The following is an 18,208-nucleotide window of genomic DNA, read 5'->3' as shown; positions in this document are numbered from 1 at the left end:
TGTTTACGAGAGGAGAGCACGGCGGGAAGTAACAGGGGGGTGAATCATATAGGTGTCGTGCACTTGGAGTGCCACCGGAGGCAAAACACCGAGGAGACGCATCGGCAGGACGGCTCGTATTTGACACTTGGGACGTGCCTCGCTTTGCCACGCCAGCCCGGGTCCAAACATTGGAGATGCGTCAACAATCAAAGTCCGCCGTGTGTGGAGGAGGCAGGAAGTAAACGCGTGTAGATCCACAGCGTGTAGACGAGACGGCATCAGGATGCAGCGTGCTGAGGGTCGGACGTGCAGGAGGAGTGAAAGAATATTACTGCTGCTGCTGCTGCTGCTACTGAGCTCCTCAATGACAAAGCATGGTATCCACCTCCCTACAGGATAAATACGCGGTGTCAGCACAAGGTGGTGGCACGCATGCACGCACATGGCACATGCTTCCCTGACGCCCCTGATCCATCAAACACTCCACATTTTTCATGGCACACCACCTAACAAAAAAAATAAAAAATGGCACAAAAAGTATATAGTGCACTGAAACAGTGGTGTCTTCATTTCCTCACACATTATAGTGTGAAAATGTATCGATTATGCAATCAATCGACAACTACGTATTTTGATAAAGTAATTGTTTAACTTAAAACTGTCCAAATCTTATACAAGCCTCACAACAGTCATTATTCTCCGATTTCTGTAGTCATTCATGAAAGCAGACTGATGATGTTTTGTGTTTTACAAAACATCTGCTTTTACTTTGGAAAACATTGACCAAACCAGGAATTGAATCAGTTTTCAAAACGTTTGGAGAGTCCAGCGTCAATCCCTCTCGTGTGATATTGTTTGTTGTTTAGTTTTTGTTTTAATCACCAAATAACACCAAACAAAAAGTAAAACTGTTTAACACACAGTAATCGGGAAAAAACGATTTTGGAATACACTAATGCAAAATAAAATCTTATCCAATTAATGAATGGAATAATCTGTTGAATACACTAATCGATTAAAAATATTTGATAGTGACAGCCATAGTTAAATCTGGGCCTGTTTGATGAACACAAAGCTGTGGTTAATTGTACATTCTTCCATCTCATGGAAGAGCATTTATTTGTTCTGCCTGTCACTATGCAGTTAAAGTCACTGACATAGATGGACAAAAATACAATATTATGTGTAGTGAATCATTTTCACAGCACTTCAGTGAAATTGGGTAATTTCCTGCAGCACGTGATGAGCTCTTAGAAGACCATAAGTTGTATCACAAAGTCTGCCTTAGGATTTTCATTACTGTGATTGTAGAGTGCTATTAATGTTTTGCAATTTTCATGTCGCTGATGTATTTAAATGTATAATCACCTTAAGGTCGGGGGGGGGGCTAATTAATTGCCCCATCCTATTACATAAGTGCCGCTGCATTAGATTAGTATCGTTTTTATGATGGAAATCACACTGAATTGTGCCAAGCTTTCATGGGCCGCATAAAATGATGTGGAGGGCTTGATCTGTTTGATACCTGTAAATTATCTGGTTGCTACATAGCAGCCCAAGCACGCCACTCGTGCTTGGTCTGCCCATTCGTAAACAGGTTTATTGCAGCTACTTCCATGTGATGAGGAGCATTTTTGTTCTGCCTGTCACAATACGTGGGTGGCATAGGTAGATAAAACAAAGATCCATCCATCCATTATCCGTACCGCTTCTCCTCACAAGGGTCGCGGGGCGTGCTGGAGCCTATCCCAGCTGTCTTTGGGCAGTAGGCGGGGGACACCCTGAACTGGTTGCCAGCCAATCGCAGGGCACACAGAGACAAACATCCGCACTCACAATCACACCTAGGGGCAATTTAGAGTATCCAATCAACTTACCATGCATGTTTTTGGAATGTGGGAGGAAACCGGAGTGCCCGGAGAAAACCCACGCAGGCACGGGGAGAACATGCAAACTCCACACAGGGAGGCCGGAGCCGAGATCGAACCCACGACCTCTGAACTGTGAGGCGGACGTGCTAACCAGTCGACCACCGTGCCGCAAAACAAAGATCAAAATAATAAATAATTGTCAGAACATTTTTGTGAAATTGCACTCTAAAAACAGTTGAGTTAAAAATAACACAATTTTGAGTCAAACGTGGACCGATCCACTAATTGGGTCAATTTGACCCACCCTCTTGCATTGTTTTGTAGAAAACAGACCGATTTTTTGGTTTTGCAGAAATCCAGAAAGTTGGGTCAAAATTGACCCAACTAGTGAATCGGTCCATTTTTGACCCCAAATTGTGTTATTTTTAACCCACCTGTTTTTAGAGTGTGTGTGTATGGGTGATCCAGTACCAAGGTTAAAAATCACTAGATTAATGGATGGCAGACAGGGAAGCCTCAGTAATGAGACATTGGAGCAACCAAGCAAACATGAGGAAAACTTGCATGAGATATCAGACGCATTATACAGGAATGTAAATTCAAAATTGTACAAGCATACAGTTGCTTTGTGCATTTTAGTGACACTATTGCACTCAAATCAGTTTTTGCTGACATCTTTTGAGCACAAGAAGTTAATAATGTTGAACTGTCACTTTAACATTGCTTGTGAAGTTTGACTTTGTTTCCATTATTTTTTTATGAGAAATAATGTTTTCAAAATCAGAACAAATTGTAGGTGAGCCAGCATCTCAATGGATTGCGGCAGTCTTTCGAGCTTCCACTGCATTACTAAAAAGTCAGATATAAGATTGCTTTGCCCCTTTAATTTAGTAATAATGTTGCACAAGTTGAATGCAATACAAAACTTGATCATTCAGCAGTCCACAAAAAAGTAACTAATTGTGAGTTCTCAAAGTCTGTGTGTGGTTAAATTTGGAGAATTAGAAGCTTATTTCTTTCCTATATTTTGTATTTGAAAATACTGTTCCGGGCAAGATTAATTTGGCCACAGTGCAGCTTTAGGCATGTGCCACTTGATGGATAGAGTCTCTTACAAACTGCCAACAAATCCTCCACATTTAAGCAGATCACTAGATCTTTAATAATCTAATTCTGTGCCATGTGTGCTGCGCCGACAGCTGTTTGTCAGAGTGCAGCTGAGAAAGTCAGCAATAAAGCGATGCTGAAGGGTTCATTCTGAAAAAGCACACAACTGTACAGTCAATTACAAGGTTTAAGCAATAACTCGAATAGCTTTATTTCCATTAAGCCACAAAAGTGAAATTGTGTTGTCAAAGTTGTGTTTGTCCCTTTTCTGCTTTTTTTCTTTTTTCAAGTTGAAGTTGATGCATCTTGCTTTCATTGACTGCTCCACAACTGCACATGTGCGCAAGTGTGCTGATGACCTGTATGCATGCTCACCACTCTTATAATGGATGTTTGACTTTTCACCTCCACTTATCCATAATCCCAAAGGGATAATACAGCTTGATCCCCGGACTTTCATCCAGGGGGCTTTCATCGTCACCTCTTCAATCTGCCCACATCTAATTTGGGGCTTTAACATGAAAAACAATAGCAGGAACTTCTGTAGATAGTTGGGCAACTAAAAGAGAGGGGCTATGGTTGACTCTCTTGTAACAAAGCTTTGATTTTAGAGACTGCATCAGGATAATCAGATGTGAAAGTGATTGTTGTTGCTTAGATTAGGCAATTAAAATAAGGACCAGAGTGTGTGCATACGGATAATATATATAACATAAAGTATGATAATCTCTATTATAGCAGGCAGGAGTACGATTTTTCTTCTTTAGAAAAAAAAAAAAAAGGATATGTCAAGCACTATTTTGATATAAAGCTCCTCTTAATATCAATCATCATGTTAGACAGCCTCTGAAACGATGCAGCCACTAGAGTGCGCTGTAATACAAACTCTTCTTCTACGTTGCCATTGGCCCACCTCTGTGCAGCATTTCACATTTTAGGCAAAGAAACCACAACGACACCCAAATGTGTTTTTTTTTTTTTTTCAAATGTTTATTCTTAAAAATGACTCGAGATTTTGTGTCGCAGGCTGTCCAATCCCGTCCGCTGTACTGAAACCATGCAGCTGTTTACTACAACTCTATCCTCTATGGGCGGTCCTACTATAGTTTAAAGCTTTATCACAGAAAAAAAAGAAAATAAAAAGCTGCAATGTTTTGTCAATATATTGATATGGATATTAGTTGCATAGGAGAAAAGCCATGCTGAACAATACACACTGTCATGACAAAACAATGTTAGAATGATTGTTACAGAATTCATTAAAATAGGTTTATACAGGTTCCCATTATTGTCAACATTTAAGTGCATCATAATATTCATATCAGTACATAGCTATAGTGATTTGTACATACACACATAAACGGAGTCTTTAGAGGGACGTTGCAAAAGCCCTTGAAACTTAATATCAATATTATGAAGTATCTTAGGTAATGATATGCAGCTGCATGATAAAACCGTACAAAACTGCCATATCTGATGATGGCGTCATTTTCTACACTGCTGAAATGTGGTGTTTGTCTCTTTAGAAATGTATAGATTATCTACATGAAGCCACTCTCCGAGAAAAAAAAAACACAGAACAAAATCCTGTCTCAAGTAGAGGGTCAACATCTTGCATGCAATTATTTTATAATTAGTAAAAGTAAGGGAGAGCAACTAAATCACACACGCCACTGTTTGCATGCAGTAAACAATGTTTATGTTAACAATCCCGTAACGATATGAACGAAAAAGAGCATCTCGCACCCGACACCATAAAATCATAAGGCATGCCTCAATCAACCACAACTTCTAATGGCAGAAATATTCCAGTAACAACTGGCGTCGATTCCATTGTTGTTTACCTTCATGTGGTCAATGCATGTGAAATGTAACCTGCAAATGAAATGAAAGCACATCTCAGAGCAGCCTGCCGCACGTCATGTCTCGGCGTTAACTTCACACATTGGGTCATTGTGTAATTTGTCCCCATGGGCTTGTCATACATATTTATCATCAGGTGGACGGTTTGGTCCTTTTAATAATTGAATACACTCACTCTGCAGACAAGGGGCTCAATTTGTATTCCTCTGGCGCAGGTTCTTGTCTTTGTGGTTGTTGGTCGAATTGGTTTTCCTTTAGGAAGGAGTAAATGACACACAATCAGATCAGATTTGGTACAATGTTGTGTATTCAAAAGTCAACACTTGTGTGTTGCAAAAGATTACGTTAAACTGCATTACATTTGGCTGATAACACTGTAAGGAACTTGTAGAAATCTACACCAAAGCACAATTTGTCTTCTGCATGCCGAACTCAGGCTGTGCGATATGACAAGGTTATCATGTCCCCATATAGATGAAGTCATTGCAACAGTATCGCAGTATAACAGATTTTCTCCAATGAATGGTTTCACAGAATCAGATGTGCATAATTGCAAAAACACTCACTCATGTCACTCTTTTAGATAAAATCTTATCGGGATGTTGGCTGCCATGTTCATTACCCTCCGTGTTTATTTATTCTGCTCATCGTCAAAGAGAATGTACATTTCAGTCACGTGGCAGAATGGAATGAATGCTTCATCCACAATGCAAAACACTCTATGATCCTCACAATACCCATTGTCATATCACATTGCCCTTAGTCAGAAAACGGATACAATACATGCATACAGTTTCTAGGTCAATATCGCCACAAGGCATCTTTGAGACTGCCTCGGTTCAAAATTGAGATTTTCCACTGAACTTCATCTAAGGCTAGCGGTGTTGAAATTTACTCTACTCAAAGCTCTACAGAGAAAATTCAACATGTGACATGGTCAAGTAAAATGTTCATACTTACACTGGTCCGGCTGGGTCATCATCTGAAGCAGCGAGGGGAAATATGGAGAAATGAAGACCAAAAATGAAAATTTCAAAGAAAGGGAGATTAAAGTGGAAGTCAAACCAATCTTTTTTTTTTTTTTTTCAAGAAAGTGTTCTATGCAAGCCCACTATTTGAAACAAGGCATTCTGATAAATACTGCAGTTGTGGAGTAAGAGTTAATAAACTAGTTTTTAGCCATCTCTGGGGGCGGCCATTTTGTCATTTCTGTTGGCTGAAAATGACATCACAGTTCCTGAACAACTCTTCTTACTTACTCAGGAAACAACCAATCACGCCTCACCTGTTTTCTGAAGCTGAGCCGTGATTGGTCGTTACCTGAGCCCTGAACAGTTGTGATGTCATTTTCAGTCGACAGAAGTGACAAAATGGCCGCCCCCCTGAGATGGCGAAAAAGGGGTGGATTTTGCTGCTTAACTCATATTCCACAAACGCAATATTAATCAGAATGCCGTGTTTCTACTTGTGGGCCTGCTGGGAACATATTCTAGAAAAAACGTTTGGGTTGACTTCCACTTTGAGGACTTAAGTTTTTTTTTTTTTTTGTCCACAGCCGAAGTGTATTAAGGCTAGTACATTATCTTTTAAGTTTCCGTTTCACATTTCATTCATATCAATGAAACGTAATTAAAATGCAGGCTTGCAATGTGACTAGCAGAACACAGTCCAGTGCAGCATCACACCAAACTTCACGGACAAATGAAATGAGAATAAACTTGCAACAATACAATTTTCATGCATAGACAAGTAGTGTTGCTCAAGGTATTTGCAATACCGTACCTCAGCAATTACTGAGGGAGTGTGAAACAATGACAGGTTTCACAGTGCAATCAAGTATGAGTTTAACACATCAAAATGACGGCACTGCATCATTTTAATATAAAAATGTTTCACGGAAAGCAACTACAAATCGTATCCCGTCAAGTGAGTGAGAGAGGATGAGGCTGAAGCATGCAGTCTCACACTTACCACATACAGCGTTAGGTTGGGCAATTGGGAAAAGGAAGATAACGATAACAATAAAATATTCAGCAGAGAAAGCTGGCCTCATTTAAGGCAATGCAATTACAATATTAATTATTAACAATTGATGCACAAATTCTGATTTCTGGCTCACGCAAGCAATGGTAATTGGATTTGTATGAAAAGAAAAGATTTCAACTTTGTCCAATTGATTTCAACTAATAAACATTAATGAAAACGTGATCACATTTGGTGACTCCGAGTCAGAGGCCGTATGGCAATATCAGAATTTTAGTTTGAAAGTAAAAGGTGGACAAAATAGCATTATTGCATCATTTTCAATACGGCAGAAGAATGAAGGGCTGAAAATCACATGTTGGCATTTGCAGATTTTAACACAATGTATCGACTGCTTGAGCATACAGCAGCTTGGAGCGTGCAAAGTCCCTAAGACACTATTAATCATTGACAACGTCCATCTCCACAACAATGCGGTCTCCCATTTCTTATCAATATCAAATGCATGAAATTGTCCCAACAAGGTGCAACCTCCACACGCTGAATTATTGAGCGCAGCAGTGTCAGGTGACCGTGTCGGTCTCTCCGGTGCGGGAATATCCCAAGAACGCGTCGATGGTTTGTGGCGACTGCAGAGCGAATGCCACACTGGCCTCGCTTGCTTCTACAAGTGTGTGCGTGTGGTGGAAAGCATCCCAATTTCTTGCATCGCTGTGCGGCACGCTAACTGCTCTGCGGCAGTGACACTGCAGCGCCATACATTATTACCATCAGCAATAATCCCATCAGCAGGGATAGGAACGCTAGGAATGCTCATATACTCACCCTCTCGGTGCATTTTATATCCTTCTATTCCTAAAAATAACTGGTGTTTGATCATGTTCCTTCTATTATTCCGTGACAATCATTTCTCCTCACTTGTAGTCAAAACAGTGGCATAATAAATAATAAATAGGTTTGAAAGAGCAAATAGAGCTCCAAAGTGTTGGTGACTCACCGTCTTGTAAATCCTCGGGCTTCTTACGCTTCTCATAAACAACGATGATCACGATCAGGATGATGATCTCAGCCAACACCCCCAAAAGAGGCCATAAGGGGGCCAAATGGCTGCGGACTCTCAGCACAGACCTCTCGTCACTGCTTCCAATCAAATTGGTGGCGTTACACTGGTACTCGCCCGGGTCCAAATTAATGTCCAGATTGGTGATGCTGAGCTCAGTGTAATTGTCTTTGCTGCTGATGGAGAAGCGCCCGGATGAGTTGTCGATTTCCTATCAGATTAAAATAAAGGCGTTCACACATGCTTATATTGCTGACGTACAGCATCAATGTAGTAGTGCAATAAGTGAAGAAATGTTTGGGTTTTTTTAACTGCATTCACAATTCTAATCAATCTGTAATACGATATTGAACCGTTAAGGCTTCATTTTACAGGTTAGTAATTAAAGATTTACACATCACAGCAACCCATTACACACAATGTCGAAGTGCTCAGGTACAACCTGTGAATCTAGATGCAAATCTTTCGAAAAGCTAAACACTATATGAAGTTCCCAATTTTGGTTGTAATGACAATAACTGACTTCCTCCTACTGAAATAATACAAAATATACTTTGTACACAAAGTCACACTCACACACACAAACACATCATACCCTATATATGCCGTTTTCAAGTTTACGCCAGGTCCAGATAGGATGAGGGTAGCCCACAGACTTACAGTAGAGCAAAGCACGCTGGCCTTCATTCTTATTTTCGCTACGCTTGTGGCCCGTAATCTCAGGAGCAGCTAAAAGAAGAAAATAAGATATAAGAACACAATAAGATGGGTTTTCACACATTATGTACACATTAGAACCTACAATCTGACTGGATTGTTACAATGCTCGCATTAATCATGATAAACATAATCATTATCTCTCCCAAGAAGTTTATGATTTTATCCCAGATTGTTGAAAGGGAAGGATTACACAAAATCTATTGAATCCAGTTCAACAAAATGTGTTCAAAAACTAGAAAGAACACATTCAATTGGAGAGATGGAATCCAGAATACTATATATAATATGTATCACTGGTGTCAGACGGAATCCAAAATCATCACTTTTCAGGAGACTCCATCAACGGCATGTTTGTTCAACCTTCGTCAAAGAGAGCAGCCATTTTCAACACTTCAGATTGGTCACTAATTTGCAAAGATAACACCTGCACGTGTGGACTGACCAATCCTATGGATTTGTGGAAAAATCTGAAATAATTACTTGAGCACATACCCGCGTTTCTACCACCAAAGCCTGGAGCGCTGTTGCGTGTTTCTACCTTTAAAGCAGGGAGAGCGTATATGTCATTTTCTTTTTTTAATCAAATTCTCAGTCTCCTAGACGATAAAATGCATTGGAAAATACACGCGACGATGACGCGACTCCTCAGAGAATGTCGTAATGTCCTCCAGTAATGTCGGACGTGGTCGAAGTGAAAAAGACGACGCGCTTGTGGACTTTGAATCAGTGGAACCAGTTGAACATGATTTATGTTTAAGATGTACAGTATGTTTGTAGACAATGACGATATCGACGCCTTTGTAAAAGAATAGAGGATGGTATTTATCAATCGATTTTTTAAAAATTAAAAATAGTGCTTCTCTTGCACTGATGAAATAAACTAAGTTATGTTTGCATCTTCGATTGAAACAGTAACGATTAATAAAGTTTGGCCAGTTTGAAAGCCACATTTCTAAGATTTACATTTCTTTTGAAATCTGTGACAGGGCCTGAGATATTGATTATTTTCTAGGTGTTGAATTACTGGGAAAAGTTCAGGTTTTTGAGGGTGAGTCCAAAGACGACCTTAAGTTTTCGAGAGCTGTTTAGCCAGGCGCTCTAGGCCTTATTGGGTTAAAGAAAAAAACTGGTCTGTATTAGTAATGCCATGCCCTTATTAGTCAACCTAGATTTGAATGTCAGCACATAACCCAGTAAGGGCATGTATGTCATTACAAAAAGTACAAAAGTGGTACAAAAGTACACAAATTCTCTCATGTCTCATCTCATATCTCTAATTTCCCTTCACACGCGTGTGTGTGTGTGTGTGACTGCAGAAAGACAACAACTAGATTCTGCTGTTGAGACATAATCCCTGCGCATCACACAAACAAGACGCCATCTGCTGCCACTGAGCTGGCCACTGGTTGGGCGGAGGTGTCAAAGACCGCGGCTACCCGTGAGCAAATCGCAGGCCCTTCCCCTTGCATGACAAGCTTGCTCGTTCTTGACGCTGCCTTGCGCCAGTTTGATCGGTATAAGCAACGTGGCCTCGGAAAAAAAGAAGAGCACAAGGCCTGCGGCTCACAAATCGACACAGACCTTTAACTTCAATTGTGGTGTTGGCAGCAGGTGACATCCCAAAGGTGAAGACGCACATGTACACACCGGCATCGTCTCCTCGTGGTTTATTCAGCCTGCCGACCAGAAGCACACGTCAAGAGAACCCAGGCAATGTCGATAAACCTCTCGAGCAACATATGTGCCCGCTTAAATTGCAGAGACGCTTACCTGTGCTCTGTGTTCCTATTTGGACTGCGCGTTTCTGGGATCTCCTCCCCATTTTTCATCCAGTAGCTCTCCAGGAGGGCATTGTCGCTGCTGGTCAGGTTGCACTGCAGAGTGAAAGGGGGACTGTGGCCTTCCACGGGAAGGGAAGTGTGCTCAGAGGAAATGATTGATGGTTCTGGAAGAAAGATGCGGATTAGCCCAGACAGTCTGCGACGCTGACTCTCAATGCGAGTTATGACGGCGACTTTAAAAATGTGATTGAGGCCACAGAGGGGACCTCAAAAATGTAAAACAAAGGGCAAACGTTTTGTACATTAAAGGCTGCAGAATTATTGGAAAAAATACGGTGATTTAGAGTAAGATTAACAACACTTGGATTAAAAAAATGCTTTAATATGTATTTAAAATAACATTCAGATCCTATGATTTAGATCTGCAGCTAAACAGCTTCAAAGAGTGACTCAAAGATAAACACCACGATGCTGCTTAGGGTGCTTAGAGCTCAAAAGCGTGCAAAATCCTGATTTGAGCGTTTGTATTCAGATTAATCCTGATTATCTTGTTTGTACATGTAGACACTGGTGAACCTCTTAATGTGCATTCACCACATAAGGCACTCCCTACAGCCATACTTGGTTGGATTTTCCAGATTGAAAATTATGTTGGAATTAGGGATTGGCATAAAAAAAACAATTCGGAAATTAACTGACAATTGTGTGGAACAGTTTGTTACTTAAACAAAATGGGGACATTCAGAGCGAGACTCTATCCCATATTGAAACTGCGTTCACAAGGTGTGTCCATCTCTCCGCAAAAGGCGATCCGATACGGTTTTAGATACATGGGGTGCGAAACGATTCAAGGGTGGTCGATTTGAAAGTGGAACGATTCGATTTGGTTCGACTCGGTAGGATTACGATTCGATTCGGTACAGCTCAGTTCGAGTGGGTATGATGCAATGACTTTTTGTCATTTTACATTGTACATTTGAATGAATTTGGCAGCATTATAAATATGTCATTTTCTTCCAAGAGATCTCTTTCCAATAAAAGGCGATTTAATTCGTATCACAATATATTTTCAAATAGAACGATTCGATTAAACCCAAAAACTATTTACTAATTGATTTTTTTTATTTTTTTATTTACTGGACACACTGACTCAAATCGGTGTTCGTGTTGACATGCTCATATATAAAAAAAAAACATTTATTTTTATACAAATCTAGAAAACTGAAGCTAAATCATTTTTTTTCTATGCAAGGTTAAGTGAAATGTGAAGTTTTGAAGAATGTGTAAAAACACACTTTCCTTAGTATTCTCTGCCATCAAGAAAAGTCTTGAAATAATATCAAATAACCGATTAATTGATGCTCATGTTCATTTGCACTGTAGTTGATAAAAGAACTTTAGTCAGACGCCCAAACCTTGTTGGAATACGGAATTAAATAGTCTACATTTGCTTGAATGGATTTAGTTGTAGGTTAACCATCGCACTGCAGTCCGAATACGTTTTTGCAACATCCAACAATTTGAAACAACAATCTTTAAAATGGCAGGAAATGAACGTGAACAAAGCAACGGGAAGACAAAGGGCTCTACGGGTGCTCTGGATGCACACACAACTGATATCTGCTTGAAAGAGAACATCAACACAAATAGCGGTGCAGTTTGTGAGTGCTACGAGGACGCTACGATGATGGCACCTACACAAAGGGAGTTAATGGTCCTCTAAAGACGTTTCAAGGGAGGTTGAATCACACAGGAACGTTTGGTTTCTCTCAGGAGGGGGAGGATGCTTCCACCACACTGACCACTCACTCTGCAGCACGGTTATTGTAGCCTGTGCTCGGACCCAGGTGGTGGCGGGATTTATGTGCAGGTCGTTGCGTCTTGGGTCGTTGCTGGCTCTGCACTCGTACGTCCCGATGTCGTCCAGCGTGAGATAGGATACTCCCAGCACACTAACCGCATTGAGGCCATAGACCGTGCTGATGGACACCCGCCGCTTGCGGGCGCCGTCCCACAGCTGCCTGAAGGAATCGGCTCGGTTGATCTCAGAGTACCACCACTGGATTTCAGGGGTGGGGTTCCCCACTACGTCACAGAATAGCTCAAAGGTGTCTCCCGTGAGCTTGGTTTCAGACAGAGGTGATTTCACAAAGCCCGCTGGCAGTGGCAGTTTAGGAGGGGCAGCATGTACGAGAAACAGAATACAGTTGGGGGGGGTGTAAATGGGGGGAAAATAAAAGAAATAAAACAACTAATTTTGCAGCATAGTGAAATAAAGAGCAAAATATTGACATTTTTGGCAAAGAATTAAGGTCAACCTCAGAACTGATGAAGCCATTACAAGCGCTATTCCTGGGAAGCTTTAATTCAATTGGGCTGGGAGGTCCCCACAAGGCTGGGCTCATTTGGTCGTGTCCAATTAATGACATCATTTTTACATAGAATTCGTATGCAAATGTCCTCTGAGCGCCCTTGTCATTTTGCATACATCCCTATGTGACGAAAATATCATTTGGTGTAAAATGATTATGCGGTAATAGACTGCCACCATTGAGCTCTCTGAGCTAAATGCAATAATTGTGGAACAAGTGATTGAGTCCACACACTAAGTGTAGGAGGAGGGCTGCAGCATTCAGTGCTCTATAGGCATACATGAGATTGAGAGAAGATTTATAGAAGCTGCTTCGCCAGGTCTCTGGGGAATATGGGGGCGCATGGTGATAGACCCCCCCGCCCCCTCATTTCCATAAGAGCACTCCACAGCAACAAAGTAGAAAGATGGACAGTCGACCAGGCTACTGTCCGTTTTCTTTTTTTTTCTTTTTTTTTTGGTCATAGCAGCCTCGTGATCACATTCATCAAACCTTGTCCCCATGGAACTCAAATTTGCGCCCAAAAATGTTTTGTGCTTGTTATTTGCGCACCCCGCAGCTCAGGTAGGGTTCAGTTCAATACGGTACGCAATTTTCAGGCATCCACTGCAAAAGATCCGAAAGCATCCAACCCATTACTTCCACTTTTCAGTTGACAGATAAGATTCAATTCCGTGCAATGTAATATAAAGAAAGGAGGGAATTTATTCCATTTGAGTTGCTTGTTGACGGATACTGTCACCACACAGCACTGTACCACATTCATGTTACGTTTCTCTACTTTGTTAAATTCACTGTCAGGTGACACAATGCTAAGCTGCTATGACATCATGATATATGTAAGAGGACAAAGATTTTTACCAAATTGACCTGTACCGCTTTGTGGCAAAATGGCTTTTTCACGCCATGTGATATTGGCAATACTGGTGTTTTTTTTATTTTTAAAATCCAATTTGATACTTTGGATTAGTTTTCCCCAGTTTGTTTCTCGATTGGCCATTGTTTAAATTGTGCTATTTCCTCCTGATGCTTTTCCACAGGATTCAGTAAGGCTCAAGTTCCTTTTACTTTGGAATGCATTTGACAACCCATGAACACATTTTCATGTGCCCCCTTTTTTTTTTTTAATTTTTTTTACCCTGGACGTTTTTGGTTAAAAACATGTACATTTTTTTTATTAGCAAGCTCTCCAGAAGCATGATAATGATCCTGATCAAATGAATCAGGTGTGTTGGAGGAGGGAAACATTTAAAACATGCAGGATAATGGCCCTCAAACACCGAACTTGGACATCCCGGGCTCTAAACTAAAACCAGCTCCTCAGCTCTTAACAGAACTGCTGTGACAGATCCTTCCATCTCAGGTGTGTCAAATGCGCTACGTGAGTCGTGCGGTCACCGCACACCATTGTGATACAGTATCTGAATAAAAAGGTATTTTTTGTACGTTACATGAAACCACATTATCAGTCCGTTGTTACCTTGTAACTAAACTGATACTCAAAACAGAATTCAGTTAGTCCAATGTGGAGAATGTGTTCCTAACTTCATTCATTTTAACTGACCATTACGTCAGTCTATTGCTAGTAGCTCACTTTTTAAACATCAAAATCAACTAAATTAACACAAAATTATCACATTTTCAAAAGTAGTACAAAGATTATTTTAATTAAGAAGAAATTAAAAAATTGTTCTTGTCATGAAATCCAGTTGATTCGGTCTGTTCGTGCACTTATACATATGGAATAGGCGCCACATGAACACATTTGTTTTGATCTAATGATTGGATGGTCCTTTAACTATTATATGTAAGGTATATGAAATGGTAGCTCAGTTGCTTAATGGTTGCTCTTTGCATGTTTCAAACTTTTAGGTTTGTCTGAAACTCATATTGGGGATTTTTTTTTCCAATTGCAGCAAAAACAACAAAAACAGGGGTAGAACGGAAATTACAAATAATTCAATACACAAATGCTGTGAATGAATATGATATCAAATCACTATTCACACAGATAAGCGACCTCATCTTGACTCCAAACCCACACAGGAGTCGCCCTCTATCTTAACATACTTGGGACCCACTTGTAAAAACAAGTCACTGAGTCTTTTTTTTATACATTTCTTCTTGGGTTTTATTTGTATTATATTAAGATTGCATGCCACTTATATAATAAATGTTAGAATAAAACACAAAAGCACTCAACAATGTGTTTCTCATCTGTTGCAACAAAGACGGTTGTCACATGTCATATTAGCTGACTTTTGGACGATTTTTTTGCTTTTACTTGCAAGCAAAAATTCAAGATAGGAGCGCTGTATGGTGGCAGTGAAGATAAAGCAGTAAACCCAAAAAGTCAAAAGTTTTTGTTCTATTTCTGACGCTGTTTAAAAGGTTACTAAGTATTTTTTTTTTTTTTTAAATGTTTAAAACATTGCATCCATACACTTATGCAGACAGCCATTTTTACGTCTCTTTAGTTTTGCCAGACAATGAATTTGCAAGAATATGACATGTCTCACCCATTCCTGCCCACTTTATTTACAAACCAAAACCAGAGTTGGCAAATATTCAACAATGACAAGCTACACATGGGTCCGATCCACTTACACATATCTTGACAGCTAATGACACGCGAGTTGGCTGACTCAAAATGGCTGTTCTTGGATCATTCAAGTATAGTATCATACCTTAGATTGACCGCAGTCAGGTCAGCCTCCTACAAGCATGGTCACGGAATACAAGTTCATATACGATACATGGAAGTTATCAAAGAACGCAGAGCTGGGCAGTCCGTCCCTGGGCCGGACCCTCCGGCGCGGTTGGATGCCCATTTTTGGGGCGGAGGGGTGGGGGGTGACAAATTTTTTAAAAAGGCTGGATTAAGCATGGCCGGAAGTTGATTTTAGTTCGGCCCACTAATCGGCCCTCATGCGTGTGACGTGCTCTCGAGGCGGCCAAAAATCATCTCAGCCTACTTGGTGAAAGGCTTCTTTTTAGGCTTCTTTCTACTCCCGCATCGGCGCGAGTGACAACTGCTGTTATAGGGATTGTGGTATTGCCCCACTCCCCCACCCCCTCTTGTAATGGTATGCCCCAGTCGCAGGTGGAAGGCGCGGGTTATGTGATGTGACAATGAGGAAATACAAACAAACTATCTGTTTCCCACACAGAGACGGATTAGCCACGCAGCTCGTTGCTGCTGCTGCAAAGTCCCATCACTCAAAGTAAACAAGCTACTCACCCACATTCCCCCTTAGCTGCCACCTTCCAGATCGTTTTCGCAATCAAATTAAATGCATCGTCTAGTCATCCCTTTATGGTTGTAACAGGCACGATATGCATTGTTGTCGCTGTCTTTTTGAAGCGACGCCCCCCGACTTGTTTCAAAACAATTTGTGTCTGTCCACGAGTATATTCAGACGCTAGCTACGAAGGTGGAGTTCATGCACTTTTTCTGGCGTTCACTGCTTCCGGATATACGCCATAGCAAACCTGCAGTGTATAGTGGTTTGCTGCTATGCTTTTATTTTGATGGCCGGGAAGGAGTGTGCAAAATAAATAAGTAACTTGACTGCGACTTCTTCTACGACTCTTCTCTTTAATTATTGGACCCAAATAATTATACAATACGACAAATCCACCCCCGGGGCTCGCAATTCAAGGAAGCACGCAGTTGGGTAAATACTGCTGCCGCATTTGAAGCGTGTCCACAACGGGTTCGAATAGTAAATTAGCCAGCTAGTGATCCTTCAAAAGCCTCTACCGTTAGCGTCTCTCCTGCAGCGATGTCAATCACGGCCGCTTTTTTTTGGGGGGGGGGGGGTCGGGGGCGGATTGGGGCAGGGGCCGACAATGTTTATGAATATGGCCGGAGGGTCGCGGAACGGTACCCAAGTCAAGGGTGGAGGGTCGCGGCCGGACCGGCAAAAAATGGTCAAGTGCCCAGCTCTGAAAGAACGTAGAATATACATAAACATACCATAAAAATGTAAATCACTGTCTTGCACAATAGTACGAAGTTGAAGAGGTAACGTGCAATGCATACCAACACTAAGTCATGTGCTGAATTCTCTCTCGACCCCATGCAAAGAGACACGCTTACAGTATAGACCTGCAACCTCGCGCTGTCCTAATCCATTTGGTGTGTGTGTGTGTGGGGGGGGGGGCATCAGATTTATGAGCACGGGTCATCCGGACAAGTAGGTCTGAACTGGGAAAATCAATGTGCTTGTGCTGGCGGTACAGTGCATCTCAGCAAGGAGTTAAGAGATTCACTGAAGTGAGAGGACATTAAAGACATGGATCCCAGTGCAGCATCACTGCTCTAAAAATAGAAGCATGCAGCAAAATGGACTGATGCTATTTACAGAGCTTCACTTCTGAGGTCCATACATTTCTGTGTGTGCGTGTAAACTTCAATGTGACAGAATCCCCCTTCACCACTTCTCCAGAAAGCTCTTGAGCAGCACTTGTCCTTGGCTTACGTTTCGGTATTCAGCTCCAGACTTTCAAAGGACATTTTAGGGGACGTCACACAGGCCATTGTGTGGCCCACTTCAGCCTCCACAGATTGTATCTAATTAATCTTTTATCGACCTTTCGTTTCAGACACTCGGCAAACAAAACAGCCACCTCCTCCATTTGAAAAATATACTGTATATCCGTTTATCTCCGTGGCAGCCAAAGGGAACTACCTTATAGTGGGTATATTTTCCACAGACACCACTGTTAATTACATCAAATTAAATGTCTGACGAGAAGGCGACGTCGCCAGCTGAAAAACTGCCTCATATTAGCACAAAGTCAATCATACACAAGGGTAGCTCATTTCTTACCGTTTTGCGAAAAGACGGTGTGCAGCATCAGGACTCCGAATATCAGCGCCGGGAGGGACATGGCTGCGGCTCTGCGTTTGCCAGGTATCATCTTCGGGGAAGGAAAATGCCGGTGCGTGAGCGCTAAGGTGACCCGCGCGGTGTATGATGGCGCGAGGAGGAATCACCAAGGAGGCTCGCACCTCCACACGCTCCAGTGGGAAGAGGGAAGTGACGCCTGGTGGTTCGACTAGCGGGAGCCTTCAGTATTACCGCTGACGACCTGTTCCGTGCAGTCTCCCTCCTTCTGCAGCATAGAACCACCTTGCAGCTACGCGTCTTGTCTAAAATCTCGCGAGATCTCAAAGAGTGCGGGAATCAATTTACCTTAGTTAGCGCTGTATTAGCAGTGTTTTAGCAAACTAGCCTAACACCTGATTTCACACAGATTTAGTACTTGGTGCTAGACAGTTGTCTAAGCTATTCCAATTGCCGTTTGGTGTGCCAATTAAACATTTTGCTGCTTTAGCAGCTTTGAGAGAGTATAAACAATTTAGCATTTAAAGACAAGTTGTAGTTTTTGAGTCACAGCATAGTCTGAGATTTTGCAAAGACTGAATTTTGTAGGGTCACTATTTACAACACTATAACTAGT

The 18,208-nt window shown here is 41.5% G+C and overlaps 1 protein-coding gene across 5 annotated transcripts; it reads right to left on the bottom strand.

The window, feature by feature from the left end:
- Positions 1 to 3: 3 nt before the first annotated feature.
- LOC147148868 (neuroplastin-like) lies at positions 4 to 17,885 on the bottom strand. Of its 5 annotated transcripts, none has more exons than XM_086028770.1 (9): positions 17,575 to 17,885; positions 12,177 to 12,524; positions 10,357 to 10,531; positions 10,168 to 10,262; positions 8,462 to 8,595; positions 7,804 to 8,077; positions 5,784 to 5,805; positions 4,999 to 5,075; positions 3,925 to 4,835 (listed from the first exon to the last, which is right to left on the bottom strand). In XM_086028770.1, the coding sequence occupies exons 1-8, from the start codon at positions 17,663 to 17,665 to the stop codon at positions 5,015 to 5,017; spliced, it is 1,200 nt and encodes a 399-aa protein (XP_085884896.1). In that variant the 5' UTR covers positions 17,666 to 17,885; the 3' UTR covers positions 3,925 to 4,835; positions 4,999 to 5,014. The 5 variants fall into 5 exon arrangements, with proteins under 5 accessions (XP_085884899.1, XP_085884896.1, XP_085884898.1 ...); XM_086028772.1 differs by having other exon boundaries at positions 5,784 to 5,793; XM_086028769.1 differs by lacking the exon at positions 5,784 to 5,805.
- Positions 17,886 to 18,208: the final 323 nt, after the last annotated feature.

The sequence above is a fragment of the Filicampus tigris genome, chromosome 4, assembly GCF_054856515.1.
Source record: "Filicampus tigris isolate MCC_2025a chromosome 4, RoL_Ftig_1.0, whole genome shotgun sequence".
Taxonomy (NCBI): Eukaryota; Metazoa; Chordata; class Actinopteri; order Syngnathiformes; family Syngnathidae; genus Filicampus; species Filicampus tigris.
This window is presented reverse-complemented; position numbering and strand designations above follow the sequence as displayed.